Below are 26,048 nucleotides of genomic sequence, written 5' to 3' on the forward strand. Positions count from 1 at the left end.
TCTCCGAGTCGCAACTCGTTCTGGGTCAATCACCCCGATAAACATCGTCTCCCTCTCTCTCTCACTTCTACCACCACGTCCTCCACAGCCATTCTGACCATGCAGACAGCGGTGCACCACCTGCAGCCGCAGGTGTTGCCCCAGTATCCTCGCCAATCGCTCAATCGCCCTCTCAACACCAACCCGGCAGCCATCCCTACTCCCCCGATCGCTCCACGCAAGCGCAAGAGGCCACAGCAGTATACCGTCAACTACAGCGAGGTCCAGGAAGTCGATAGCACAGGCCAAGTTCGCGAGGTTATCATCATCGAAGATACCCCGCCTCCTCCCACTGCTTCACCCGCCTCAACGGCGCATACGCAAATCTATTCAGCGTCATATCAACCGCCGGTGTACTCCGCACACCCTAGAACACGGGCCCGTGCTGCTGCAGAGGCGGCGCAGCTGTCGGCCAGCACGTCTTCTGCACTCACTGCCCAGCCAGCGGCGAAGAAGCGCAAACGAGACCCCGCCGACGATGCTGGCACCGTCACGAAGAAGGCGAATGGCCACCTGTCGACCGTCGTAGTCCCACATAAAACACTGGCCAGCGGTAGCGGTATCTTCCCTGAGACTGTACGTCGCTCGGGCTGTGTCATTCACATACTGTCAAATGACGCATCATCTCTCAGGCGTCTAAGGATCAGGTCCCCTGCGACGACAAGGAAGGACACTACATAATCGTGCCCGACGACATGATCTACAAACGCTGTGAGTCTCTATCCGCTCCACGTTGAAGGTCCGTGCGCTGATAGTTGTTTATCAAGATCGTACGGTCCGTCTTTTGGGCCAGGGGACCTTCGGAAAGGTGGTCGAGGCTGTCGACACGCACACGAATACAAGAGTAGCTATCAAGATCATTCGCGCGATACCCAAATACCGCGATGCAAGCAAGATTGAAGTCCGTGTTCTCCAAAAGCTCAAGGAGCGGGATCCCACCAATCGGCAGTAAGTGGCTCGACGGACGACATTCGTTCCCTGGTTGACCGCACCACTTCCTGTAGTAAATGCATCCATCTATTGGAATGGTTTGACCATCGGCATCACATATGTCTGGTATCAGAGTTGCTAGGCATGTGTGTGTATGACTTTCTCAAGGAGAACGAGTTTGCGCCCTTTCCACGTCAACATATACAATCATTTGCTCGGCAATTACTCGGGAGTGTGGCTTGTAGGTTTTCTCGCCCTTTTTTTTGTTTTTTGAAAACTCACCCCCCACCCACTTCTAGTTCTTCATGAATTACGTCTGATCCACACGGATCTGAAGCCGGAAAATATCTTATTGGTTAACAACGACTACCGGATTGTTACGATCCCTGCTGCGACTGGCAAGGTGGGCCGCCACAACACTTTTGTGTCGCGGAATGTTGACCTCCTGTTTCACGTTTGCCAGCGCAATGCCACACCACGGAATAAGCGAATACTAGATTCGACGGAAATCCATTTGATTGACTTCGGATCTGCGACCTTCGAGGACGAATATCACTCCAGTGTCGTGTGCACACGTCATTATCGTGCTCCTGAAATTATTCTCAGTGAGTTAGAACTCCACGCCACGGGTGTCTATTGTGTCTCATCATTTCACACTTGAACAGGTATGGGTTGGTCTTTTCCTTGTGATGCGTTCTCCCTTGGCTGCATCCTAGTCGAGTTCTACACTGGTGTTGCCCTCTTCCAAACACACGACAACCTGGAGCATCTCGCGATGATGGAACAGGTGATGGGTAAAATGCCGGAAAGCTTTGCCAAGAACGCCGAGCGGAATAAGCCGGAGTTCTTCAAGGAGGGCCACAAACTCGACTGGCCGAAACCCAAGGCGTCCAGGCAGAGCAAGAAAGAAGTGCGAGCTTGCCGCAGTTTGCAGGTTTGTGGTACCGCGAAATTTTTTGAATTCTGATCTGACATTGCCAACTTTGCGCAGGATATTATTCCAGGAACTGACCAAATCAACAAGCTGTTCCTCGACCTCGTCAGAAGGTTACTCACATTCGACCCCAGCAAGAGGATATCGGTGAGGGAGGCCCTCAACCACCCGTACTTCAATATCCAAATTCCCAACGAATTGTGACCATCCTTTTTTTCGCTTCTTTTGCGTATCGTCCAGTCGTACGATAAGGACAGGCCTCCTCTGTGACATGTATACTGCCGCGTTACAGTAATGCTTTCAGCTTTCAAATTTCACTGCGGCACCCTTGGCCCCTGCATCCCATTCCAGAACCGCTACGCTACCACGGAAGCTCTACCATGTACAACATGCAACATGCAATAGTGCGCAATATCTTGTTTCCCTTGCATCAAGTCCATCCCGTCTCTGTCACTCCGCCTCTCGTTTTTATCCCCATCTCCACCCTCATCTCCGTATACATCTCCATCTCCATCGGCTTGCATCCATCTTGTTCCTCTACTGTCCACCACATTCCTGCCTAATTCTGTGTCGTGTATCTATCTATGCACAGGGCCCGTATGTCTTAATTTTACTGAAACTATAGAAGCAGTTCGCTTGGCCGCTGTAGACTGGGTACGACGTGCGCGGGTCCGGACGCCTCACGAGGAGGCCCGTGAGCCGTTCGAGGTGAAGTTATCCGTGCAGGAGCGGCACAGTTCGCGTACACGTGAGATCACAGGTGCGTCTCGTTCCTCCGGCCGGTTGACTTATGGTGTATTTCCGTCCTTCGGAGGGCTGAGGGCGCCATTTCTTCTTCCGCAGAATTGGATGCACTAGTTCATGCCCGGAGGCATATTGTCGGAAATGGAGGCAGAGACAGATGTCTGTCCTCGCCTCTTCCCTGTGTTGGTCTACGCGGGTCATCCTACATGGCGTCTAGAGCGCCGCAAGTGTGACCGTTACGGCTCTAAGTATGCTATCGTTCACGGGCTGCTGGACTTTGCGCAGCTCAGATGCCGCTGACTGCCGAAGCACCATGGTGCACGGACCATGTATTTGAATGTCTAAACCGGATGGGCAGGACCGACCTCTCTCGCAGACACCCGAGTCCCCCCTGCTTCGCGGCAGCTACTTCCGTCCGCGCCACCACTATGGAAGATGTGTCAGTACAAGGACCCCGGATTATAGGTGGGGAACCCTGAGTGCCATCCGGACAAATTTTGGGCGAAATCCACGCACAACCCTGATATAATCCAGACAGTTTGGAAGAAATTTTTTGAAAAGCCTGGTGCTGGTGCAGACATTTTGGCCCCATAGAGCCCTCGGCGAGCGCCAAAATGGCGCTTTCAGGAGCCTGATGCCGCCATCCAGACAAGATTTGGGGGGAAATTGGCACTTCACCCTGATTTCATCCAGACACAAAGGTCGATTTTCGGGTTTCGGCGCTTAGACATTTTTGGGCTCGCCGGATCAGGGTTGTTCACCTATAATCCGGGGTCCTTCAGTACAGCTTAGTACAGGCAGGTTCACAACGGCGACATGATAACAGACGCAATATATTGCTCAGCAATATAAAAACCAACGCAAAGATATAATACATAGGCCGGGCGGATCAGTGCTACAAAGGGGGCGAGTTCGATTGCAGGAAAGAAGGAGCACGATGTTGGGAGCCTAAACTAGCTTAGCAAGCGAGATTTCGTTCTTGTTGACGTTGACGGAGAAGTACACGTTCTTCAGGAAGACGTCGCCGAGCTGGAGCACATAGATAAGCAATGGGTGTGCAGCATAAAGAACGAAGATACTCACAAGCCACTCGGTTGCAGTCCCAATCTGGCCCGAGGAGATGCCGGACACACAGTTGCCCTGGAGGTTGTTCACGTCGACAGGCGTGAACAACAAGTCTACCGGGTTAATGGCGAACGATTCGCCGCCGAAACTCAGTGCGATTGTCGTGTTTGATGTGCACGGGATCGTGAATCCACCCTGGCCGTCAGACTGCGCACCGGGGATCGTCTGGTGGACCGCAGTCGCGTCCGCCTCGGGAGCAATGATCAGGGTGGTGCCGGTATCCAAGATGGCCGTGCGGCCGGTGAGGCCGAGGTCCTGTCCGTTCGAGGTAACAGTGGTCATGTTACCCTCCCAGAAGCCCTCCGCATTGACGTTGGCAAAAGTAACGAGCGTGCTAGCATTGAATTTGGTCGTGTCCAACCCACCAAACGTCACCTCGCCGTCGTTGGGGGGCGTAGAGAGTCTGGAGATCTTGAAAGACGTGATGGCCTCGCTGATGAGGCCGGCCTGGGCGAGGGATTCCACAGGAGTCGGGGTCTGCTCCTCAGAGAGGTTCTGCCAAGAGCTGCATCAGTCAACTGTTGGTGACGAGAACTTCTGAAGGTACGTACAGACTTTGCTAGGCCCATGAGACCGTCGAAAGGAATCGTGTCGCTGGAGAAGTCCGTGCTTTCGACGTTCGCCACACCGAACGTGTGGTTGTTGAGCGCAAGTCCGGCCACATTGATGTTGTCGGTAACAATGTCGCCCTGGACCTGACCAGTACCGTATGTGACTTCAAACTGCTTTCCGGTGTCGATGAAAGTGGATGAACTCTGGGACCCGAGGAAGGTATGATTGCCCTAACATTGAGATATTCTGGTTCAGTGATTATCGCGGGCACGCAAATTAGACAACTCACGCAGCCGGTGTTTGTGCCTTCGGTTTGACAGTTCTCAGAGCCTACCCACAGATCTGCAGAGCCAGAATCCATGAGAATCTTGAAGTCTCGGGGAGGTGTTCCCATCTGGATCGTCGCGATATATCCGACGTCGTTTGCTCTTTAAAGGGAGTTAGAGCTACAACAGAAATTCAAACACAAAGACGTACTCGATGCTAAGACCAAGAGAGTTATTCGCAGTTGGATTCTCTGGAGCAGTCAAGCCGCCGTTCTCAGCGGCCTGAACGTCCACTTCCGGGATACCGGCACCACCCTGAGAAGCTGATGCACTGGGCGCGGAAGCAGAAGCACCGGTGCTAAACGGCAACAACGTTAACGGGGCTAAGACGGCTAGAAAAGTATGCTCACGTGGAATTACCCTTCTTATTGGCAGACTTGTTCTTTCCTGTCGCGCTGTCATGAGCTACGATGACATCTTCCGCTTCGACGACCTCAACGGTGGCATGCGATGGAAGGCCACCACGGTTGAAACGCTTGTTATGACGAGAATGCCTCAAGGTCGGTGGGATGTACATGCGCTTGTGGAGTTTCTCCTCGAGTTCGCGGGGAGAAGGCTCCATACGACCAGTCATGCGCGCATAGCGCTTGAGGCCACGATTGATGTGCTGCTGCAAGAACTGCGGACGCGTTGTTCAACGCGTGTACACCACGCCTGGAATTTACAACACTCACTACTTGGGGATGAATGTCAGTACGAGCTTGGTGCACTCGCTTCAACGGAAGCGTAACCAACCGGACCTCGCGTTCCGTAGGCCGTGCCTGTACGAACTCTCCGGAGAGAGACAGGGTCATTGAGAGGGTGGCCAGAAGGGCCGTCAAAGAAAGAACGAGCTGCATGACTGGAGCCTGCCTTGACTTTAAACCTCAACGCGAGAGTACAACAAAAGAAAGGACAGCTAGTGAAGGTCAGCACAGCTGAAGGCCCGGCCTTGGAAGTTGGAGGTGGAAGAGAAGAAGAGATTGTGCCCGTCGAAGCTGGCCGGGTGTTTATATACCACGAGCATGATTGTTGTCTCCGGAAGCGCTTCTTCCGTGCATTGTTACCAGGTGGAATTGGAAAGAATTTTCGCCTCCGTTGCCCAGCTGCGCATGCGCGCGACACACGTGATCCACGCGTTACTACCCTCCGCGGCTCCAACCAATCATAGTCAACAATGGGTTTCTCCAATTGCATCCCACGTACACATACAGCACAATACTCGGTTCGGCACGACAGGCCTGACCATCCAGAGCGTATTGTATCGTCACAGTCAGAGTAAGACACTCACTGACGATCAAAGCCTCGCCTTGGCGAGTGCGTCTTCCACAGCGACGGAATGCCCAGCGACATCTCTCAAGCTCGCCTCCACAACATCTCGGTACAGATCACGCTACACAACGCATTAGCCTGAGACCAACTCGACCAGAACACCGGACAAGCACTCGCCTTAATGACACCCCATGCACCAAATGTTGGGCAGCTGCGAACAGATTCCGCTACTTCCTGGGCTTTCGCCAAGACGGCGTCGGTGTCTCCCTTGACAATGTGATCGACAAGGCCTGCCTGTAGCGCCTCTTGCGGCGTGAAACGATGACCCTCTAACGCGACCTTGCGCAGGACGCGTGGGTCAGACACCTTGGCACGCATGATGGCAGCAAGGGTTAGAGGCCAGCCAGAACCAAAGTGAACCTGCCCAGATATTGTAGTTAATTCCGCAAAATCAGCCAGGACGCATGCTACCTCATTCATGCACAACCAGGCGTTCCTGCTGCTTCCATCTGTCATGACGCGGTAGTCACAGCACAGCGCGAGTGCCATGCCGGCAGCGAAGGTATGTCCGTTAAGGGCGGCAACGACGGGGACTGCAGCGCGTGGAGTTCAGCAGACTTTACGAAGCCATCCGACAGACGACTCACTCGGAAAAGTCAAAACTCTTCGCACCATTGGATTGAAGACGTCTATAACACGGAGTAGTGAAAACCAGACCCGTTAGAAAACAGCTGTCCACTGCGTACGCGGGAAGAACGTTGCAGTAGAAACGGGGTTGCTGTTTACGGCGGCGAAGTCGAGGCCTGACAGGACAATCAGCAGCTGCAAAAACATTATGTCCAACTGAACACCCACCATTGCTGAAGAATTTGTGCTGTGATCTGTTGCCGACAATGATCAAAGCACCCTCCGCGCCCTTCTTGTCCTCCGTCTGCCGTACCGCGCGGAACGCTTCGCGCCAGTGCTTCTCCACCACGTCCAGTGAGGGCATAAGGGCCGTGGTAATGAATTCCTCCGTTAGACGACTGTCCGCGCCATTGTGTAGCTCAATGATCCAGATGGCCGGTGTGGCTTAACACCGCAAGTTAGAATGAATGGATAGGCACTTTCCAAGAAAAACTCACGATGTGTAACGGTGACTACCGACCTGGTTGCGGGCAGCCTGACTGGATAGGACATTATGGTTGAGACTTCTTCCGGAAGGCCTGTCAAGGTAAAATATACATGAGTTCGCGTCCACACCGCTCCTGTGGGGTCACGATCCTTGCTGAGATGGTATCCAGCCGTCAACTCGTCCGCAGAAACTCGCAAAACATCATCCAACCCAACGAAGCACCAAATACCACATCCCAGAAACCCACTCTTAGAGAAAGGCGGAACTCACTCCTCGAGGGTATTTAGAACAGGCTGTAGCTATCACGTAGGGATACCGAGATAGTCGGTGTAAGGGTCGGCGTACCGAGGAGCTCTCCACCAAGGCTTCTTATAGCACCTGCCTTCGGTCAATTCACATGTTTATATTGTGTCCACATGAGCGATAGTCGTGATGCTCGGCGGGTAAGGTGAGCCTCCCGAGTAACAAGCCGGTAGCGCGCAGCCACGTGCCTATCTCGCTCTCCAACTCCGAGGAAATCCACTGGTCCCCTTTCGCACCGCAAAGTATCATGCCAGTTGACGAGGCTAGGGCCGCTGAACTCAAAGGTATGCAATGCTGCCATCTGGAGCACTCCCTTATCGTTCATGCGCCCTGTTAGCTCGCCTGAAAGAGCAGGACGAGATCATCCGCGAGTCCTGGGTCCGCGCAATGGAGGCCAAAATTGTGCGTGACAACATCACCAAGTGCTACCGCATCGAGGGCGTGAACCATGGCGAGAAGTGCAAGGAGCTGGTGGACAGGTATGCTGTGATGCTGAAGGAGAACAGGGTGCGTCTGCTAGTTTGTGTGTTTCGCGGCTTGCGTGACCGTGAAGCATTGCAGGTTCAAGGCTACAAACACATTGATGTATAGTGCCCAAGCCCTTGTGTCCCGAAGAGCAGATACGCCTGCAGGCTGTACATCCCCCTCACTGCAACTCACTGGCTATCAGAAAACAATGTAGAGCGCGCAGATTGACGAAGTGATTGCTTTGTAACACTTCATAAGACCAGTAACCCAGATACGCCATACCCCAGCAATGAAGAGCAGATAATAAGATATCCGTAACAGGTGCACTGCGGTGGGCTGTAGTAAAAACAAGGTGCTACGCATCATATCCAATTTTACATCGGCCTGCAACCCAACCAGCCTACTTATTAGCCTTCCGCTTCTTCCCCTTGGCTGTGCTCATCTCTGTGCCGCTCGTCTCGTCACCACTTGTCGCCGTCCCTGACTTCGACTTCTTTGTCCTGGGCTTCTTCAGATGGTGCTCGGGAATCCACTCTTCCTGATATCCACCGGCGCCGGTCGCAGTAACCGTACCTACAGGTGCACTGACGGAAGGAACGGCACGGCGCTTCTTGGGCTGAGGAACGAAGACGAGGTAGGCATAATACACCAGTGCACTGAGGAGGCCTGCGACGATCAGAAACGTTGACCACCTGCGCGAACGAATCGTGAGGAAGCCGTCGCCAGAACTGCAGAATGAACATACAGCTTGAAGTCGAACCAGGATCCCTCAGGCTCTACAATGGTGACTATGGAATCGTATGCCGTCACGCGGTATACGCGACCCTAGCAAGGGTGACGCAATTGAGTGTGAGGACGGTGGGAAACAACATCGAGGCGTACGTCTGCTGTATGATCCAGCCAGATATTCAGCTTTAGGTCTCCGGGCTGCCAGTGGCTGGTGAATAGTCTGACTCCATGAGTATTCCTGAAATGAATACCTTGAATCTGGGATAAATGAGTAATTGGCTCTGGTATACGAAATGAGAAGGAACTAACTCGCTGTAGAACTGATAGGGGAGTTGTATCTTAGAACCCTCGAGCAGAGCCACGTCGTATGCGAGCGCACTGGTCTTTATCAGTTTATTAGCGGGGTCCAACAGACCACGCCAGAGAAGGTGCTGACATTCTTCACCAACGAATTGGAATCTGGGTTATGGAAGGAGCCCGCGACACTCTTGATTGTCACATTGCGATCCGACAAATTCTCGATATTAATGAATATCTTATTCCTCTCGCCGTTCACGACCTCTGCGGAATTGTTAGATTCACCTGTAATTCCAAAGTTCTGGAAGAATACATACGACCAAATGCATTATCCTCCGGAAATAGAGCAGTAGCCAAGATTGCGGGCTCCGTAAACTCTTCAGCTTATATCACACCTTCAGAATGCAGCGGGTTAGAACTTTGAAATAACGCACACTGAGCAGAAACCAATTGAATGAAAGCGACAGAGCTAATGACATAACCAAACAAACTGTGGAGACGCATCTTGACGAGAAAAAGAGCAAGATGTAGCGTCTGACGGGTGGAGACGTGCCTATGTTATTGCCACGTCCAACTGCCCGATTGGGACATCCGTACGGCCGTGACCAAACGCGACGCGGGCCGCCCCCGGGTTAACATCTCCACCCCCTACGCGATCGTACTACATCTTCTTGTCACGATTAGATGGCCCTTGTCCACTTCGTGTCCAGAGTTGTTCACCTCCGTGGCAATGTTGTTGTTCAAGTTCACGGAAGATGCACGTTACGCATATTTCATGCGATGCAGCCCCACGACCAGGAGATTTGTCCTGGGTTGTCACACAAAACATTGGCCAGAATCTTGATCTCATTCACAGCCTACAGGTCTCATTCACAGCCTATAGGTCTCAATCACAGCCTACAGGTAGCGAGTCGTGCCTAACTTCGAAGGAGCGAATAGTGGAAACTAAGACATTCGCTAGTGTGGGTTCTCATTGCATGTTGCATGCTGAGAATGGACTGGCACCAGGAGAAGCGCTCGTCAAAGCACATTGACTTCGGTGTTCTCTCCAGCCGCATTGCTGTGCCAACGTGACAAGAATTCCTTTCGTCAAGCTTGTGACGAAAGCTGCTCAGCCAGCCCACATCTGCCATAACATGGACTGTGTGATAAATGGAATACGCTCCGATAAAATTCTCGTTGCGATGTAAGCATGTAACGCCGCACCTCTCAGGAGCGGATTCTAGAAGAACAGTAACGTGGAAGTCCCAGAAGACAGAAGATGCGATGCCGGTAACCGAAGGTCCAAACTCTTTTGACGCACCTCTCCAAAGCCCGACAAGAAAAGGATGCTCCTTCTCAATTACTTCTGGGTATGCACAATCAACCTCTGGTTTGTCCGTTAATTGCTTTCAGCCAAAACGTACCATCACACAACCAGTGCAGACTATAGGAGAATAATCAACCTACTTTCCGTTTCAGAAGCTCTTTGGCAACTTCTTCTGGGTCACCAGACGGATCAGGAAGCCAAAACGCCTAGAGAGTGTATTGGGTTGCGTTCAGAGTGTAGCATAAATATAGGCAGACTCACTAGTTCGGCACCAGCGGTACACATCATAGCGAAGCGCGGGTTAAACTTCACGCACCTAGAGGGACCAGGGTGCCCCTCCAAAGCTGCTATGGGCTGCAACCGTAAAGGCGGCGCCTTCGGATCCACAGTACCGCTTTTCGTCGGGAGGCTTGAGACGTCCCACACGGACACCTTCCCATCCAAACTACCGCCGACAATGTACTTGCTGTCTGGTGTCCACGACACCTCTTCTCCGCTATTGCCTCGCACAGGCTCTATGCTTAAAGGGCTGTTCATCTTCCTCCGCTCCAACCCAGTGTGACCCTCCAACTTTGCAAGTAGATGTCCTTCGAATGCATCCATGATGTAGTGTGCGTCGCCAGAACAGCCGACGAGGAGATACTTCCCATTGCTAGAGAAGGAGAGAGAGGTCATGAAGATAGCTCGGGGAGGGAAACTGACAAGGGAGAGCGTCGGGTCTTCTAGGGCGATCGCGAGGAACGGCGCCTTGTCGAAGTTCGCCTGGTCATAGAGCAATATTCGGGAGTAGTGGTTAACACCGACCGCGAAGACAAGGCCAGACGCGTCGTACGCAACGATGGGGGAAGATGGTAGGTTCAGAAGTCCTCTGCAAGTGGGTGTACGTAGATCCCACAGACGTACTGTCTTGTCCAATGAGCCAGACATGAATCCATCATCGACGGGGGACACCTCCAGCGACACGACCTTTTGTTTATGACCCTTGAAGTACTGTAGGTACTTATTGTCGTGTAACGAGTGGTATCGGATAGTGTCGTCCTCTTTCGTGGACGCGTGAATAATGGCAGTGTTTTTGTGTGTGAAGCGAGGCAAATCCACGCCGTACTTTTTAGAGTAGAGGGTCTTCAATGGTCTGAAAAGATCGGTCAGTGAAGCTGACGCCTTTACTCAAATCAGAAAGGAACTCGCTTGCCGGATTTGCAGTTGTATAGTCGAAACGTCTCGTCCTCTGCCGCTGTCATCACCTGGTCTCCTCTGTCATCGAAACTTATTCCGGTTATATGTCTCGGGCCCGCATTTTGCCCCCTCGCTGAGTGATTTCCTGGAGATGGCGGTGTTTGAGGATCTACAGAGTTCTTGAAGATCTTCGCAGGTTTCAGCTTGCTCTGTGACGACACCACATCAGAGTGGATTGAGAAATAATTTGGAAGGACAGTACCATGATAGCGGGGGTCAAACTTAGAGGGGGTGCAGCCGGCATCGCTGCTGCTGCATGACTGCTCGACGCAGTCGGTTGTGCCATTAAATCACTATGATGAAGAGCCGTCTGTAAAGATGTAGTGAGAGGGCGCGGCTCGGAGCGCGGTCACGGTGGCGGTGGCCCGAACAAAGTGAGCACGCGCGGGGTTTGAAATAATTCTCCTCGACACCTCTCGCGCTATGGCCGACCAAGACGAATGCGCCAAACTCTGGAAAGTCAACCGTACAATTCACGAACTCGTTAAGGACAGAGTCAGCTTTGCTTCCTGCTTTTACCATGCTCTGGCGCTCATGAAGTCTGGCCTCGGCTCAGGGCTTTCAAGTGTCCGACGATGAGATCCACATGGACCTGAACACTTTCCGTTCACATTATGCCAACAACTCTGGGAGCGTCGAGTAAGTAATGTAAGGATTTCCACAGACCTGCTATCTCTTACTATGGTCGTACTGTAGCCGTGCGCAGCTGAACTTCTTCACGAACCATCGGAATAATCCAATGACCCAAATTTTCATATATTTCTCGGATGAGAAGAGCGTTGGCGTAAAAACTATGAGAAAGTATGTCTACTCAATCGTTATGTAGTCGGTGAGTGTTACGAGCTTAGAGCTTTCTCTTAGGTTGCTTGGAATCCTGGAGGAGAAGAACATTCAACAGGGTATAATGATTTTTCCCGGGAACATGACACCCTCCGCGCGGAAGGTCAACCAACTCGAGTTTCTTCTTGTGTATTCTGCTTGATATTTCCGTCATAGGTCATAGTAGCAATGGCGTCTCAGTACAGATTGGAAGAGTTCTCAGAAGCTGATTTACTCGTCAACATTACACATCATACACTCGTCCCAAGACACGAAGTGCTCACGCCAGAGGAGAAGAAGGAGCTGCTAGAGAATTAGTATGTCATGCGAGATCCATCCGGATGAAGTGCCGAGCTTGAATTGTTTGATTGCAGTCGCCTCAAAGAAACGCAGCTACCACGTATCCAGCTGGCAGACCCAGTAGCACGTTACTACGGCCTGAGGCGTGGAAATGTCGTGAAAATTACAAGACCAAGTGAAACCAGTGGACGTTATGCCAGCTATCGTATATGCTTCTAGATGTGCATTGTTCCCAGACAATCCAGGCGTCGCCAAGACTTGTCTTGTTCTGTCTTTCCCGCTCTCTTTTTTTCTCTTCTCGATTACTTCTGCCTGTGTTGTTTCTGTGGCGTATCCAGCATTGTATAATCCCCTATGTGATCGCTAATCTCATCCTTGGGATAATTGACTTCGCGACGTCATGTCAGTCGGATGTCCATACATCGCTTCCTTGACGATTGCTCGGCGCCCAGAGACGCAGGGAAGACGTGGTGAGTGTTGTTTTCTTCTGGCATGCAATTGTGAACCTATGTTCATGCGGCCTAGAATATGCTGCAATTCTGTCGTATGCAGGTGATATTCCTGAGCTGGGAGTACACAGAAAGTCGTGACAGAAGTGCGGAAGGAACGCATCGATCTCCGCAGGATCTCGTTTCGCGGTATGTGTTTGACATCGGAATGTTCGCGTGACATGAGACCAGGTTGCACTTGCCGCAACAACGGTCTCGTTCAGTGCTTAGGCTTGAGGTTGTCCTTCGCTGGCTGTCTGGAGGGGCGGCCCAACGTAAGGCCGACCATATGCCCTACGCAGTGGCTCTTACATTCAACGTCCGCCATCGAGACTTCCTTGGAGATGGAAACCCTCGGTAGTGATCCATCAACAGAAGAGAATATACGACAGTACAAGGCTCGATACAGTCTCAACAATAACTCGGGGCATATAGGAAGCTTCGCAGCCGCTCGACTGTTCCAGCCTTACCGTCTGGACGTTTCTCCTATTCCTGTGTCTTCGTCCATGAAGCGCGACGGATACGGGTGTCACTTTTGCATTGTATGCGCAGGCTTTCAGGAGGTCTGGCACGACACACCCCGGCAAACCTGTGGTTACCGCTGCATTCTCGCTCCCGCTCATCGTACTGTTGTAGGAGGATATCGAGGCAGGGTTGCATTACGCCCATGTATGTCGTGAAAGTTTCTTGCACTTCTCATCATCTAATATGCTAGCTTTGCTCTTGGGTGGTCTTCTCCACATCCGATCTGTCGGTCTGTGCAGTCGTTTACTCCAAGCGTCATCCATGATCGTCTCCTCAATCCGTGGCGGCGAACCTTCGGCTCTCGCCTGGTAGGCCCATCGTGTTACTCATAGGCTAAAGACCGATTCTCGTAGGGAGCGCCGTCGATGAAGTGGCTATTCCTTAGTCGTTAGTGCTTCTGCTGGTTATGGCTCAGGGCAATGATCAAATTGTACGTGCATCCCAGGTGCCATGCCAGTGCTGAAACTGAGTGGTGCACGTTGTAATTTATTCGTGGGAGCGTCGTTGCTTGTTCAACTTTCCCTGTCAGCAAAGTGATCTCGACCTTTATCGGTGCCTCTCGCGTATGGCCAATGTTCATCGCGGACCGGGTGCTTGGTTAGCAACCTCGTATGGGTGAATGTTCGTGAGCACCGCCGACGTTTTGTGAGTCATGCTTCACCGCTCGATTCACCTTGAGTTCTCCGTCACATAAAAGGGTTTATTGTTGTGATGCGTAATAAGGTTCGGAAGATATCTGGTGGGGCCTGTGGTGTCGGGCGCGAATCCACTGGTTGGGCGCGCTTCGCGTCTCTCCCTTCTCTCAGTCAGTCGTGCCTTTGGCAAGGATCCTGTGCCTGTCCTCATCTGTGCAACTTCTTTACTAATACATCAACGTTATACTTCTGTTCGCGGATTGATCAGACTGATTGGCGCTGATACTCATAGATTCAAGATGCCACTGCACCGGCTACCATGCAGATGGTTGGACACTCTGCCGTCTCTGCCGCCTGCATAGGCTGATATCGCGACCGATGACGAATAGGGCACGCGTCTCAAGTGCTGGACAAAGATGCAGACCGCCGTGAAGCGAGATTTCTCATGCATGTCACGTTCGGTTTCTCTTGGTCGACAGTGGATTGCAGAGTGCTGTCGCAACCTATGAACCATTCCATATAACTCTTGGCTCGTCAAGTGATCGTAATGGTGCAATGGCTTTTCTGCTTGGTCGCCTTGGTGCGGCATTCTGGTTCGATGTCGTCAAGCAGTGAGCACGCTTGTCCATCATGATGTAGCTGTGGGATTCCGGCATACTGTCTTACCTGATCACATAAAAGAGAACGGAGCAGACGATAGTTTCATCCAGCGTAATGAGCGTGACCAGCTATAACTCCAATCTGCTCCCGACGGGTGTTCGATAATTTCACACAGAGCGTCGACGACTACTACCATTGGCCACCGAAGGATAACGGTACCAGGGTTTAGTGTCGCGCCGAGTGTCATATTCTTAGTGAGATTCCTGAGTTGCAATGGAGATTCGGAACCAAGCATTCTGACCGTGCCTGGTAAGGCAGTGTAATGTGCAGTTGGTACTGTAAATTACCAAGAAAGAAGAAAAAAAGTGAGGCAAAGAGTTCACATCCATTTGTTGGCATACTCTGCCTTCTGCTAAGTGCTGATTTGGGTGAACTTATTGTCGCACTTCGATCTTCTTTCTTGCAATCGGGGATCTCCCATCTCAGTCTCGGCGATTAGCGCCGTCACACTGATCATCTTTCAGTGTGGTTCCGCCATCCGGTGAGCTCTCTACGCCGGTTCAGAACGGAGCTATCGCTATCCCTGCAGCTCCCTTTCGGCACTCACAGCACCAGAGAGGAGCTTGTTTCCGTCAATGTTCCCGTCGCACAAGATATCGGACTATGTAACTGGCAACATACCCGGGACGTGACGTTTCCGCGCCACTAACACTAACCGTCAACTACGGAGTTGAAGCACTGAAGAGTCTCAAGTTCATACCGATGTTGCGCTGCCAACGGAGGAAAATCAGATTGACCAGAACGGACTTGTAATCGCCTTATTGTTTTCAGCTCAATGATAGCCGTAACATCTTAGTGAGTCAGGACTCTCCACTGCAGCTTCAACAGAAATTTCAGTCACTCGCCGCAGTTGATTCGCTCTCACTGTCGAATGATATTCCTCGTACTTCAACGTCACACATGTGACAATGATGCCCAGTGTTCTGTGACGTCGTTGTACCTCCGTTTTGCTCAGCTAGTCTGCCGAAAATCCTGTCGATTGACGCCGTTGTCTCCGAATAACCCGATTCTCACGAAGATATATTTCCAGCCTGTGTAAGTTTGCCACTAAACCCTGTTATAGTTGCGAGTCCCGTCCCACCACATGACAATATCAAAACCGCTTCAGCAGCCACAGCCCGAGGTATGTAGTAAATTCCGCCATCCGGTTCTGGTTTAGCGTTGATTATCTGTGGTCAAACTAATGGATTGTTCCTGGCTTCGTGCAGAATCCACTAAATTGTTTTCGGGAAGGGACACCTACGATGCTCCATTCCGTTATGCGATCTAGCAACGGATCTATCGCAGGGTCGTACCCCGGATTCTTAGGTGCGCTGGACCGCATATCGAATTTTGCGACACTCTTGCGGGGGCCATCGAGTCAGTTGTGAGAAGAGCCACAGTATAAAAGATGATTGGTACGAGATAGAACGACATAGCCAGGTTCTGTACCCGACATGCCTTCAGTCTCTCAGCAATTCGTCCTCCCAGATCTTCTCGCTGTCTGCCCTTTCCAAGGGTCGACTAACCCTCATTATACCAAGGCTGCTGCCGAATCATCAGGGTGGATCAACAGTTATAATCTGTTCAGCGACAGAAAGCGCGCCTTCTTCATTCAAGGAAGCAACGAATTGCTCGTCTCACACACCTATCCCTATGCTGGTTACGAACAATTCCGTACCTGCTGCGACTTTGTCAATCTCCTCTTCGTCGTCGACGAGGTGAGCGACGACCAGGACGGCAAGGACGCTAGACAGACTGGAAACATCTACCTCAACGCCATGCGCGATTCCAAGTGGGACGACGGATCGTCACTGGCAAAGATGACCAAGGAGTACGTCTTCTCATGCTTCCAATTCAGCTTCTACTGACACGCGAATTGTAGGTTTAGAGCGCGCCTATTGCAGCATGCCGGCCCAGGCTGTCTTCGCAGATTCTTGAAGCACTGTGAGGATTATGTGGAGGCGGTGGGGAGAGAGGCGGAGTTCAGAGAGCGTGGACAAGTCCTCGACATGGCTTCGTTCGAAACTCTGCGTCGAGAGAACAGCGCTATCCGTCTTTGTTTCGGCCTGTTCGAGTATGTTCTCGGTGTGGATCTTCCCGACCACGTTTTTGAAGACCCTATATTCATGACCCTTTATTGGGCGGCTGCGGATATGGTTTGCTGGTCGAATGTCAGTCGGACTCCTCGCCTTCTCCTGTCGTTGATCTTTAATGTCTTCCGTTTCTCAGGATGTCTATTCCTACAATATGGAGCAGGCCAAAGGCCACAGCGGGAACAACATCGTCACCGTCCTCATGCGTCAGAAGAACGTCGATCTTCAGACTGCGTCTGACGAAGTGGGCGATCACTTCAAGAAGCTGATCGATCGCTTTGTTGCCACGAAGCAGCAACTGCCCTCCTGGGGAGCGATGATCGACACAGCCGTCGCAGATTATGTGAAGGCGATGGAGCACTGGGTCATTGGAAATCTTATTTGGAGCTTCAGCACTCAACGCTACTTCGGCGTTGAACATGATACGATAAAGCGCACCCTTCTTGTTACCCTTCGACCCCGCGACGAGGATGAGGATGAGGATGAGGAAGAGGACTGATCCGTGCGTCTTTCATATAATGTCTATTAATTTACTCATTAAAATCAACAGGTGCCCCCATTTGTTGGAATATTGATGACATACTAAGCCTTTGGATTCCGATGTACAATTGCTCGCCTAAGCGCAATTTATCTGCCTGTTCTATTGCATCGCCGTCGTGTTGCGTTGTGTATCCCCAGATCTTTTCTTTGATTGATATATAAAGATGATGCCAATAAAAAATGATAGTGTGATCGCCGGCATCTCATCGGAGCTAAGAGTCGCTTCGTTCAAAGCTTCTACCTTCCATCTTCAGAATATGGGAGGTAATCTCCGCGAAACTTCTGTTTAAAAATATACGAAGGCGAACTCGCTCTCTTAGCTGACAATAATCCGTCTAATCGAAGCAGGACAGTGTTTGCAGACTCTACCAAGCTAAGATCTATGTCACATGTATACAATCAATTGGGGGGCGAACTATTCGCCTTTTTACTTCCACTGCATCTTCGACGCCAAGAAATCTTTAGTAAATACAAGTCCAAAAGCCGTTATGCAGGATGTGGGTTGGGTTACTCTGAGGAGTTAAGTCTAGGACCTAATGCTCTGATGATGAGAAAGTCCAAGGCATAATAGGCAGATAAACAGATGTGTAACAATCATCTCGATACGGCGATGTGACGAGGAGGGAGACGCGAGAGACGCAAGCGTCGCAGTCTGACTTTTGTACGGCTTCCGTGCGCATTCACTCTGCTACTTTGTCGACTTAGGCAGGAGGGGGACTCGAGGGCCTGGTGGTCGTATGCTCTCTGTGCATGCGCAGCAGGCGGTCCAGAGCCTCCTTCTGGCCGACAGCAAGCTCGCCAGACTGGATGCCCGAAGAATACACACGCAGAAGCGAGTCGACGTCGTCCATCGATTGCGTGCGGACATCTGCGAGCTCCTTGATCTTGGCAGTCGCATCCTTGATCTACAGGCACACAAGATCAGTTTCGGTTTCCAGTACGAGAGCGCTACTGTGGTGTACCTCATCGTCTGTGAGCTTCAAGCCGAGCTGCTCTACACGGCTCTTGACGGCGTTCCACCCCGTCAGACGGTGTCCGATGGACACGTAGCGCGTCAGGCCGAAGTCCTCAGGCTTCAAGATCTCGTACGTGGACGGGTTGTTGAGGATGGCCTTGGCGTGGATACCGGCCTTGTGCGTGAACGCGCAGTATCCTCTACAGCACGACCATCAGCACCGCTTCCTTGACAGAAATGAGGCATAAGACATACGTGACGGGGTTCATGAAAGGCACGTTGACCTCGACGGCCTCGGCGACCAGATTTTCGATCTCCCGGAGCATTGGCAAGTTGTACTTGGACTTGACGTACTCCGGATTTGCGGCGTAGAGGCAAGCAACAAGACCACCGAGAGGCGTGATACCCACGCGCTCTCCGATGCCGAGGACGGAAGTGTCGACGTGGGTCACACCAGCCTCGAGCGCTGTGTAAGCATTCGCAATCGCTAGAGAAAACATGGCAGTGAGTATGATACCTCGCGAGATTTATTATGGACGACTGTACGTACCCATGCCGGTGTCGTTATGCAGATGAATTTCGATGTCGCACTTGACAACTCCGCGTAATGTGCGGACAAGATCGTATACTTGGCGAGGGTTTGCGCAACCAACTGTATCTGCAATGCCAACACGGTTCACACCAATCTTATCAACAGTCTGGTAAATTGAGAGCAGGTCGACGAGGTCCGATCGGAAAGAATCCTCCGAAGAGAAGCGGACTTCAATACCTGCGGATCGCCGTCAGTATAACGTGAAAAGTTAGAAGACGATGCAGAGGCACATACCCTTACTCTTAACAAACTCGATCACTTCGATGGCAGTCTTGGTGATGTACGCCATGTCCTTTCCGTGTGAGAATTCACGCAAGAAAGACGATGTGCCAATAACGACGTCGACACCATCCACACCTGTGAACTGTAGACTGAGCTGTGATGGGATACGGTGTTCAGAGTCCACCAACCAGTCTCGACTGCTATCCGCGCATCGTCCATATGACAACGGATGTGTGTGAGGATCTTGCACTTCAAGCCGAGCTTGCAAATCGCTTCACAGTCTGCACAAATATGATAAAACATGTGGTAAAAGCATGAATGCTACCCTACACACCTCTGCGAGACTGCTCAGACGCGGCTGGGCTGGTGAGTTCGATGTATTCCACACCAAAAGCGTCAAGAGCCTTCGCAATGGCGATTTTGGTCTTGGTATCGAAGAAGGCGTTAGCGAACTGCTCTCCCTCTGTTCAGGTTAGGCGCAGACGTGTCAATCGCCCATCAAAGGTGATACCAGCAGAGCGCTGACCTCGCAAAGTGCTCTCAATAATCTTGAAATTCGAGACGTTGCTGAGGAAGTCGGATGCCCGAGGAGCATACGGGTTCCGCCGTTGTAACTCTTGAGCCCTGGCATTGATGCTATTGGCATGGCCATTCGCACCGTTCGTCTTCACGGAAGATGCGTGGACGGCCGTGCCATTGGTACCGTTCGAGAGGTCAACTGCAACCATCTGAGACGGATCATTTGGAAGAGAATCGCCGTTGAGGTGAGGGCACATTTTTTTGGAGAAGGAGCGCGTGGGAGGGAGAAGAAGGGGTCAAGAAAACACTGGAGGGACAATCTACGACGAAAATTGGACCTTTTGAGCACTCCACAACCTGCAACTTGAGTCAGAGCGTTAGGTCACGTGCACAGAAACCTCATGGCAGCTTTCGGCGTCTGTCATTGGTCCGTCAAAGCCACACCCCATTGGCCTCCCTACTTAGTGCTCATAGTACTCATCAAGCAACGATGATTGAATGTTTTGAATCTCTACTTCGAACGCTCTTGTACCGTAATGTCACGGGCGCCCTGGATGGTAATAAACAGCGAGTTCTCACTTTGGGCTTTTGCTCTCGGTGGTCAGAGACTTCTTCCAGCCTCGGTTCGGCATCGAGTTCGTGCTAGATTTTCAACCGGATGTGTACACTCATGAGTCAGAACCTTGACTCTACAATAAAGGGTAAGTTGTGCAACTTTTCACACCTTCAAGACTTTTAACGACCGCGCCATGTGGTGTTATGGATTAGCTCCTGCAGCATGCCGTCGGAAACCCACCGCAGTGGCACTTTGGACAACGCACTCTTTAGGCTATTTATGTTGCGGGGACGTATAAGCCATCTAGAAATTGTGAATGTCCTCGCACATATGGACGATATGTGAAAAGGTCCAGAACAATTTCTGACCCCGTGCAGTGGCCTATACGCATATTCGGAGCGCTCGTTACCGTTCGCCAATTGCCATTACAATAACCTCTTCCGGTTCATGACGATTCTGGTAAACCATCGGTACATTCGTTAGCATCGGAAACTTACAGTATTTGCAGTAGTTATAACAGTCTGACGCGCTTTCAATCACTGACATTGCCAACTTTAGGTGACTATGGATGACACCGCTCGGGTGCTGTTACAACTTCATTATTGCGCCATTTTTTGGGTTGCAGAGGAGATGGAGCTCTTGATTGTTCGCTGTCTTCATGTGAACAACCATGGTACCGGCTACTACGGGTGAACATGTCATCGCGACGTAGCGACGGCACATCACTGGCACCTCTTTCCCCTGGACGATCAGTCAAGCGTTAATGGGATGAAGTTCCTGGCCCTGGACCAATACACCCGATCAGAAGGAGCGAGCAAGATCGGCCCATTTCCTCGCCGGACACAGGGAGACACAGGGATGACAGAAACAGTCCTCTTCCATGAAGTACCGGAGCTTGTCGTCGAACAATCATGCCATTTTTGACATGGCGGCCGCAAGTGCTCGTAGCTTGGTGCTGACATGGAATGGTATGAGCCCTGGATTTCTTCAGCGCCCCTACGTCGGCCGGACCCATGATATCTCGCCTGGCGCTCCATCTGGGGTGCCAGGTGTGGTCCGGTGGTTCCTGCCTGTCATTGACATGGCACCGAAGGTCGATGTATGTGGCAGAATATGTGGTCTACTACCACATAGTTGACCGTCGCTAGCCCATTGTATATTTCTGATCGTCGGTCTTTTGCGTGCACTCTATTTGTGTATGTCGGCCCTTGCTAAACCCAAGATCTCCGGATCTCAGCGTCTCCGCCATGCCGTACAGTACGTTGCTTGAGGTATCATCAATACACTGTTACTGACATCGTACCATATTCCTTCGCGGAGCTCACAGCTGCACCATCTATCTAACGGCCCGCTTGTTACTGACGCTCGGGTAAATCCGTTGCGCTGACCGGTCGCGCAGTTTGTGAGTACTGCCCCCGAAGCCGGATACAGTATACACCAACTGCCAATCAACTCAACAGAACTTCAACCACGTGATCTGTAGGCTATGACGTATGTCTGCTTTTCTGTGCTGTCGGGAGTTATAAGTTACCGATAGACAAGGACGTTTCCCAGAAAAGACATTGACCCACTACTCTCCTACGTTCACGCCGGTTCACATCGTTGGCGCTGACCATGTCATCTTCGGCGAGGAAGGTATATGAGACGCCGTGGTTATCCTACCGCCGTCACGGTCGGATGTAGAGGCAAGAACCAACTTGGACGAGCCTGCTGGTGATGCTGGGAATTGTCAGTGTGGCGGAGATAAGCATCCGTCACCGATGGCAGAAACAGTTAAAACTGCGGTCTATCTGCAGTTCATCCTCACTCTCGACAACCCTGTTTCGGTCTCACTCCTTCGACAACTTCACCAACCGCGTTTTTGAAATGTTTTCCCTACCAAAGCAGTTCATACTCCCCGATCTCATCAGTCCCTGCCCATTCAAGGGCGGCGCGTTCAGTCCCCACTATACTAGAGCATCGGCTGCTTCCCGAGCTTGGGTTGGCAGTTACACTCTTGTCGCGGAAGAGAAACGTCACGTCTACCTCAATAGTGGAAGTGCGGTACTTGCCGCCCATGCCTACCATTACGCGGCATACGAGCAATTCCGGACGATCTGCGATTTCATCAGTGTTTTGTTCACGCTCGACGAAATCAGCGACGAGCAGAACGGAGCGGACGCGCGCACTACGATGAACGTCTTCCTAGAGGTTCTTACTGATCCTAACTGGGACGATGGCACTCAGTTAGCGAAATTTTGCAGGGAGTATGTCTTTTATTTTTTCTACGATGTTCTAGTATGAACTCATCAAGCGCCACAGCTTCAGAGCAAGGTTTTCCTCTACCTGTGGTCCCGCCTGCTATGGCCGCTTCCTGAAGCTTTGCAAGGGCTACATTGATGCTGTCATCGTCGAAGCAGAGCTGAGAGAAAGGGAGGAGGTACTCGATTTACAGTCGTACTTACCGCTCCGCAGGGCGAACAGTGCGGTACCCTTCTGTTTCGGGCTGTTCGACTACGCACTCGGTATCGACCTTCCGGACGAAGCATACGAGCACCCTATCTTCAAGCGCATGCTCACCGCAGCAATCGACATGGTGTGCTGGTCAAACGTGAGAGCGCTTCGAAGATTGCTGAAATATATTTTTTGTTTACGGTTAACTTTTCAGGATCTTTACTCCTACAACATGGAGCAGGCCATGGGCCACACTGGCAACAACATTTTAACCGTCCTCATGAAGCAAGAGAATATTGACCTGCAGGCGGCCGCAGACTATGTCGGAGAGCACTTCGGGATTTTGGTGGAGGAATTCGTCGCCGACAAGACACGCTTGCCTTCATTCGGTCCACATATTGATACTATGGTTGCGAAGCATATAATGGCTATGGAAACCTGGGCCATCGGCAACCTCGAGTGGAGCTTCGAAGTTCCCCGCTACTTTGGCCCCGATTACGAGGAGGTCAAGCGCACTCGTGTTGTCACGCTGTACCCCAAGAAGAATTAAGTAAGATACTTATCTTACTGCCATGCACTTATGGATGCTGATTGCGTTCTCAGGCGAGTTCCTAGATCATCTTCTATGCGCTCCCGTGTTAGACTTTATAAGTAACTCACCATGGAATAAACCCAGAGCTCGTTGTGGTTTATCGCGGAGTAACTTTCCATCTCACCCTCACAGTATTACCTATTCCATATGTCCTTGTCACGGACATACCCGCGTTTCCGACACGAGTCTCATGTCTAACGTGTTTGACTGTAGAAACTTTTTCTTGAAAGTGTATACTCCTTGATCATCTACATACATGCAACACTAATGTAGCTGCTAGAGTTTAGACCGAATTCCACACCTCGTCCCTTTTAATCCCAACACCTTGCAGCAGGCCGAGGATGCGAAAACCCCGAAAATGGGTATTTCTCGACCTCGGAGAATACCTCTTGGCGGGATGGAACCTCCAAGATGACTCGCGGAGGTCCTACACCGACACGATGAGTTTGCCACACCGCTGGAAAGTGTCCAATGCATGCTACCATCGCGTGATATCTGCTTCCGCCTCCCCGAACAGGCTTGTCTTTTTGATCTCGAACCCTTCCAATGGCTCCTCCGCCACGGCCGTACCTGCGCTTGTCCGGTAGTATTCCGGAAACTCGCGTTTCAAGAATCGCATGATGTGGCCGTTAATAAGCTCAAACTCCAGCAAGAAGCCGTCATGCCCCTCCGGCGAAGGGATAATCACCAACTCCGCCTCGGGTATATGCTCCGCAATCTCGCGCTGCTCAGACGGTGTGAACAGCCCGTCCGTCTGTATGCCGATGACGAGCGCCCGTCGAGGTAGGGTAGACAATACTCGAGCGAGAGCATGCGATTCGTCTTCGTTGGGAAGCAGCCGATCCCGTGACACGTCGTGTGTATCCATTTTGCGGGTAATGTGAATGTAACAATTTGCATCGAAGCGTGAAATGAATTTCTCTCCTTGGTACCGCAGATATGATTGTGCCGAGAATACTGGCGGTCGTGGAGGTGGAGTTAGGGAGCGAGATGACAGCGGGGTCCCGATTGGTGATGAAACGGAGCTGTCTAATGCTCCGCGTATCTTCGTGTTGCGGGACCCGTCGTTGTGTGCTGCCAGTGCGTCATCAGCAGGGGACATAGTTGGAGAGCGTGGGGGAGTTGGAATGGCAGACTTTTGTGGTTTGCGTCCAAATCGGCTTTCGAATGAATCACGCGAGCGATAGGTCAACAATGCGGCCATTCTAGCCGCAGCTAGACCAGACGCAGGCTGTGACTTGTAATACCCATCTTCATACGTCGGGTCACTGTAGATACTTTGGCGCTGTGCTTCGCCCCAGCTAATGCACCACGCTGAGTGTCTCGCGGACGTTGCGATGGGTATAATGTGCCGGACGTAGCCTGGTGGGGTACATAACGGCCACTCGAGAATCTCCATTCCTCCCATAGAGCCGCCAATGGCAACCGCTACCGACGTAACGCCCAGCTCGTCAAGCACCAGCTTCTGCACGCTGTATTTTATCGTGAGAAAAGGCATCAAATGAATTGCACGGATAGTACGATACCGGACATCATCTCGGATAGTAGTTGCAGGGAATTCTGGACCATACGACCTCCCTGTCTCAGGGTTGACGGTAACAGGAGACGCAGAACCGTAAGGTGAGCCCATAACGTTCCCACAAAAAATAAAGAAGCGGTTGGAGTCAAAGGCTTTGCCATGACCCATGAGCGGGCCCCACCTGCAATGTTTTATATCATCAGAATGAGGGTCTGGAGGAGCACTATGCTCACCAGTCCTCAACATCTGCGCTACCGGTGAATGCGTGACAGATAATCATCACGTTATCCTTAGCCTCGTTCAGTGTTCCCCATGTTTTGTACGCGATAGGCACTTGGTTAAGAACCCTGCCAGATTCCAACGTGAAGGAGGGCACAACATGTATGTTTTGGTCTATCAATGCAGCAAACGGCGAGGACATAGCTAGCGACCGGCTTGTCCAGGTGAGGTACCAACAGCGAAAGAGCGAGTTTCGAAAACAATAGAGCTAACGGTCAGTGAATGCACGAAGGTCATAAATAAATGCTCGAGGGGGGTCGCTTTTGGGAGTGACGGTATGGCGGTAGACTCGGCTAGATCAATGACTCTCTCAAGGAGATGGCGGTCCGAGTCGAGTGTTCGGATTCGATTGGCGCCTAAGGGGCGCCTCCATCACGTCAGGACCCCCCGCAATCCTCCACGAGCTCCGATCCCGCCGGGACCCATTTTCGGGGGTCGCGAGAGGCCCAATTTCGGGGATTTCGCCCCGAACTTTGCGGCCCGCCGGTCATTTTCGGGGAAATATGGGATCGAACCTCATATCCGGCAGAAAAACAGTTCAGAAATACTCTTGAGGCTCTTTATCGTTCTTCGGGCACCTCAGAGTAATATTAGTTCGTGTACAGACTCAGCAAGAAGAACTGTAGGTAGTATGTATATTAGGTTCTAGTTTTTTTGACCGAGGCAGTCTCGGTCCCTTCCTCATGATCGTTGTCTCCCCCTCGTTTGCGGCGCGCCGCAGCCTCAAGCTTGAATAATTCCGCGACCTTCGAGTTCAGCCGGGTCTTGATGTGGCCAATCTCTTTCACCCGATGGTCCAAGGCAGCACTGGGCTGCAGTACTTACTTCGAGTCTATGTTTGTGACTGGAGGGCTGTCGTGGGACTGGCCATTGCAAAAACTCGGAGACTTACAATCTCGCGCAGGGCTTTAGAGCCTCCAGTATATGGGGGGGAGGTTGCATGTGGTCGAGTATCAAGGTCGGCAGGGTGTCATTCTGAGAT

General features: G+C 51.6%; 11 protein-coding genes across 11 annotated transcripts; 5 read left to right on the plus strand and 6 right to left on the minus strand.

The window, feature by feature from the left end:
• Nucleotides 1–99: 99 nt before the first annotated feature.
• On the plus strand, nt 100–2,107 carry SCP_1300580 (Dual specificity protein kinase lkh1; the record flags this gene model as incomplete). Its single annotated transcript, XM_027763355.1, has 8 exons — nt 100–615; nt 672–750; nt 807–987; nt 1,044–1,210; nt 1,269–1,372; nt 1,433–1,574; nt 1,635–1,903; nt 1,961–2,107. The coding sequence occupies 8 exons, from the start codon at nt 100–102 to the stop codon at nt 2,105–2,107; spliced, it is 1,605 nt and encodes a 534-aa protein (XP_027619156.1).
• Nucleotides 2,108–3,595: 1,488 nt separating this feature from the next.
• On the minus strand, nt 3,596–5,489 carry SCP_1300590 (Probable aspartic-type endopeptidase; the record flags this gene model as incomplete). The annotated part of the gene is made up of 7 exons (XM_027763356.1): nt 3,596–3,676; nt 3,731–4,267; nt 4,324–4,554; nt 4,614–4,752; nt 4,802–4,948; nt 5,001–5,269; nt 5,325–5,489. The coding sequence occupies 7 exons, from the start codon at nt 5,487–5,489 to the stop codon at nt 3,596–3,598; spliced, it is 1,569 nt and encodes a 522-aa protein (XP_027619157.1).
• A 437-nt stretch (nt 5,490–5,926) lies between these two features.
• SCP_1300600 (ClpP/crotonase) lies at nt 5,927–7,080 on the minus strand (the record flags this gene model as incomplete). Its single annotated transcript, XM_027763357.1, has 7 exons — nt 5,927–6,022; nt 6,079–6,321; nt 6,373–6,494; nt 6,549–6,590; nt 6,648–6,704; nt 6,757–6,972; nt 7,026–7,080. 7 exons carry the CDS (start codon nt 7,078–7,080, stop codon nt 5,927–5,929), a joined length of 831 nt encoding a protein of 276 aa, XP_027619158.1.
• A 485-nt stretch (nt 7,081–7,565) lies between these two features.
• Nucleotides 7,566–7,909, plus strand: SCP_1300610 (NADH-ubiquinone oxidoreductase 12 kDa subunit, mitochondrial; the record flags this gene model as incomplete). The annotated part of the gene is made up of 3 exons (XM_027763358.1): nt 7,566–7,602; nt 7,656–7,825; nt 7,880–7,909. The coding sequence occupies 3 exons, from the start codon at nt 7,566–7,568 to the stop codon at nt 7,907–7,909; spliced, it is 237 nt and encodes a 78-aa protein (XP_027619159.1).
• A 277-nt stretch (nt 7,910–8,186) lies between these two features.
• On the minus strand, nt 8,187–9,316 carry SCP_1300620 (hypothetical protein; the record flags this gene model as incomplete). The annotated part of the gene is made up of 8 exons (XM_027763359.1): nt 8,187–8,478; nt 8,532–8,611; nt 8,669–8,713; nt 8,767–8,773; nt 8,825–8,898; nt 8,952–9,076; nt 9,130–9,195; nt 9,247–9,316. The coding sequence occupies 8 exons, from the start codon at nt 9,314–9,316 to the stop codon at nt 8,187–8,189; spliced, it is 759 nt and encodes a 252-aa protein (XP_027619160.1).
• Nucleotides 9,317–10,252: 936 nt separating this feature from the next.
• On the minus strand, nt 10,253–11,643 carry SCP_1300630 (Set1 complex component swd2; the record flags this gene model as incomplete). Its single annotated transcript, XM_027763360.1, has 4 exons — nt 10,253–10,327; nt 10,383–11,253; nt 11,310–11,506; nt 11,560–11,643. The coding sequence occupies 4 exons, from the start codon at nt 11,641–11,643 to the stop codon at nt 10,253–10,255; spliced, it is 1,227 nt and encodes a 408-aa protein (XP_027619161.1).
• A 137-nt stretch (nt 11,644–11,780) lies between these two features.
• On the plus strand, nt 11,781–12,695 carry SCP_1300640 (DNA-directed RNA polymerases I, II, and III subunit RPABC1; the record flags this gene model as incomplete). The annotated part of the gene is made up of 6 exons (XM_027763361.1): nt 11,781–11,852; nt 11,914–11,996; nt 12,054–12,158; nt 12,219–12,300; nt 12,354–12,493; nt 12,551–12,695. The coding sequence occupies 6 exons, from the start codon at nt 11,781–11,783 to the stop codon at nt 12,693–12,695; spliced, it is 627 nt and encodes a 208-aa protein (XP_027619162.1).
• A 3,479-nt stretch (nt 12,696–16,174) lies between these two features.
• Nucleotides 16,175–17,358, plus strand: SCP_1300650 (Linoleate 10R-lipoxygenase COP4; the record flags this gene model as incomplete). Its single annotated transcript, XM_027763362.1, has 4 exons — nt 16,175–16,181; nt 16,231–16,597; nt 16,649–16,937; nt 16,996–17,358. The coding sequence occupies 4 exons, from the start codon at nt 16,175–16,177 to the stop codon at nt 17,356–17,358; spliced, it is 1,026 nt and encodes a 341-aa protein (XP_027619163.1).
• A 742-nt stretch (nt 17,359–18,100) lies between these two features.
• Nucleotides 18,101–19,944, minus strand: SCP_1300660 (Homocitrate synthase, mitochondrial; the record flags this gene model as incomplete). Its single annotated transcript, XM_027763363.1, has 8 exons — nt 18,101–18,304; nt 18,362–18,554; nt 18,610–18,841; nt 18,905–19,123; nt 19,181–19,303; nt 19,357–19,449; nt 19,503–19,631; nt 19,695–19,944. 8 exons carry the CDS (start codon nt 19,942–19,944, stop codon nt 18,101–18,103), a joined length of 1,443 nt encoding a protein of 480 aa, XP_027619164.1.
• Nucleotides 19,945–22,109: 2,165 nt separating this feature from the next.
• SCP_1300670 (Linoleate 10R-lipoxygenase COP4) lies at nt 22,110–23,226 on the plus strand (the record flags this gene model as incomplete). The annotated part of the gene is made up of 3 exons (XM_027763364.1): nt 22,110–22,489; nt 22,545–22,833; nt 22,891–23,226. 3 exons carry the CDS (start codon nt 22,110–22,112, stop codon nt 23,224–23,226), a joined length of 1,005 nt encoding a protein of 334 aa, XP_027619165.1.
• Nucleotides 23,227–23,746: 520 nt separating this feature from the next.
• SCP_1300680 (Homoserine O-acetyltransferase) lies at nt 23,747–25,208 on the minus strand (the record flags this gene model as incomplete). The annotated part of the gene is made up of 3 exons (XM_027763365.1): nt 23,747–24,740; nt 24,795–24,968; nt 25,021–25,208. 3 exons carry the CDS (start codon nt 25,206–25,208, stop codon nt 23,747–23,749), a joined length of 1,356 nt encoding a protein of 451 aa, XP_027619166.1.
• Nucleotides 25,209–26,048: the final 840 nt, after the last annotated feature.

This window comes from Sparassis crispa, assembly GCF_003851025.1.
Source record: "Sparassis crispa DNA, contig_000012F, whole genome shotgun sequence".
Classification (NCBI taxonomy): Eukaryota; Fungi; Basidiomycota; class Agaricomycetes; order Polyporales; family Sparassidaceae; genus Sparassis; species Sparassis crispa.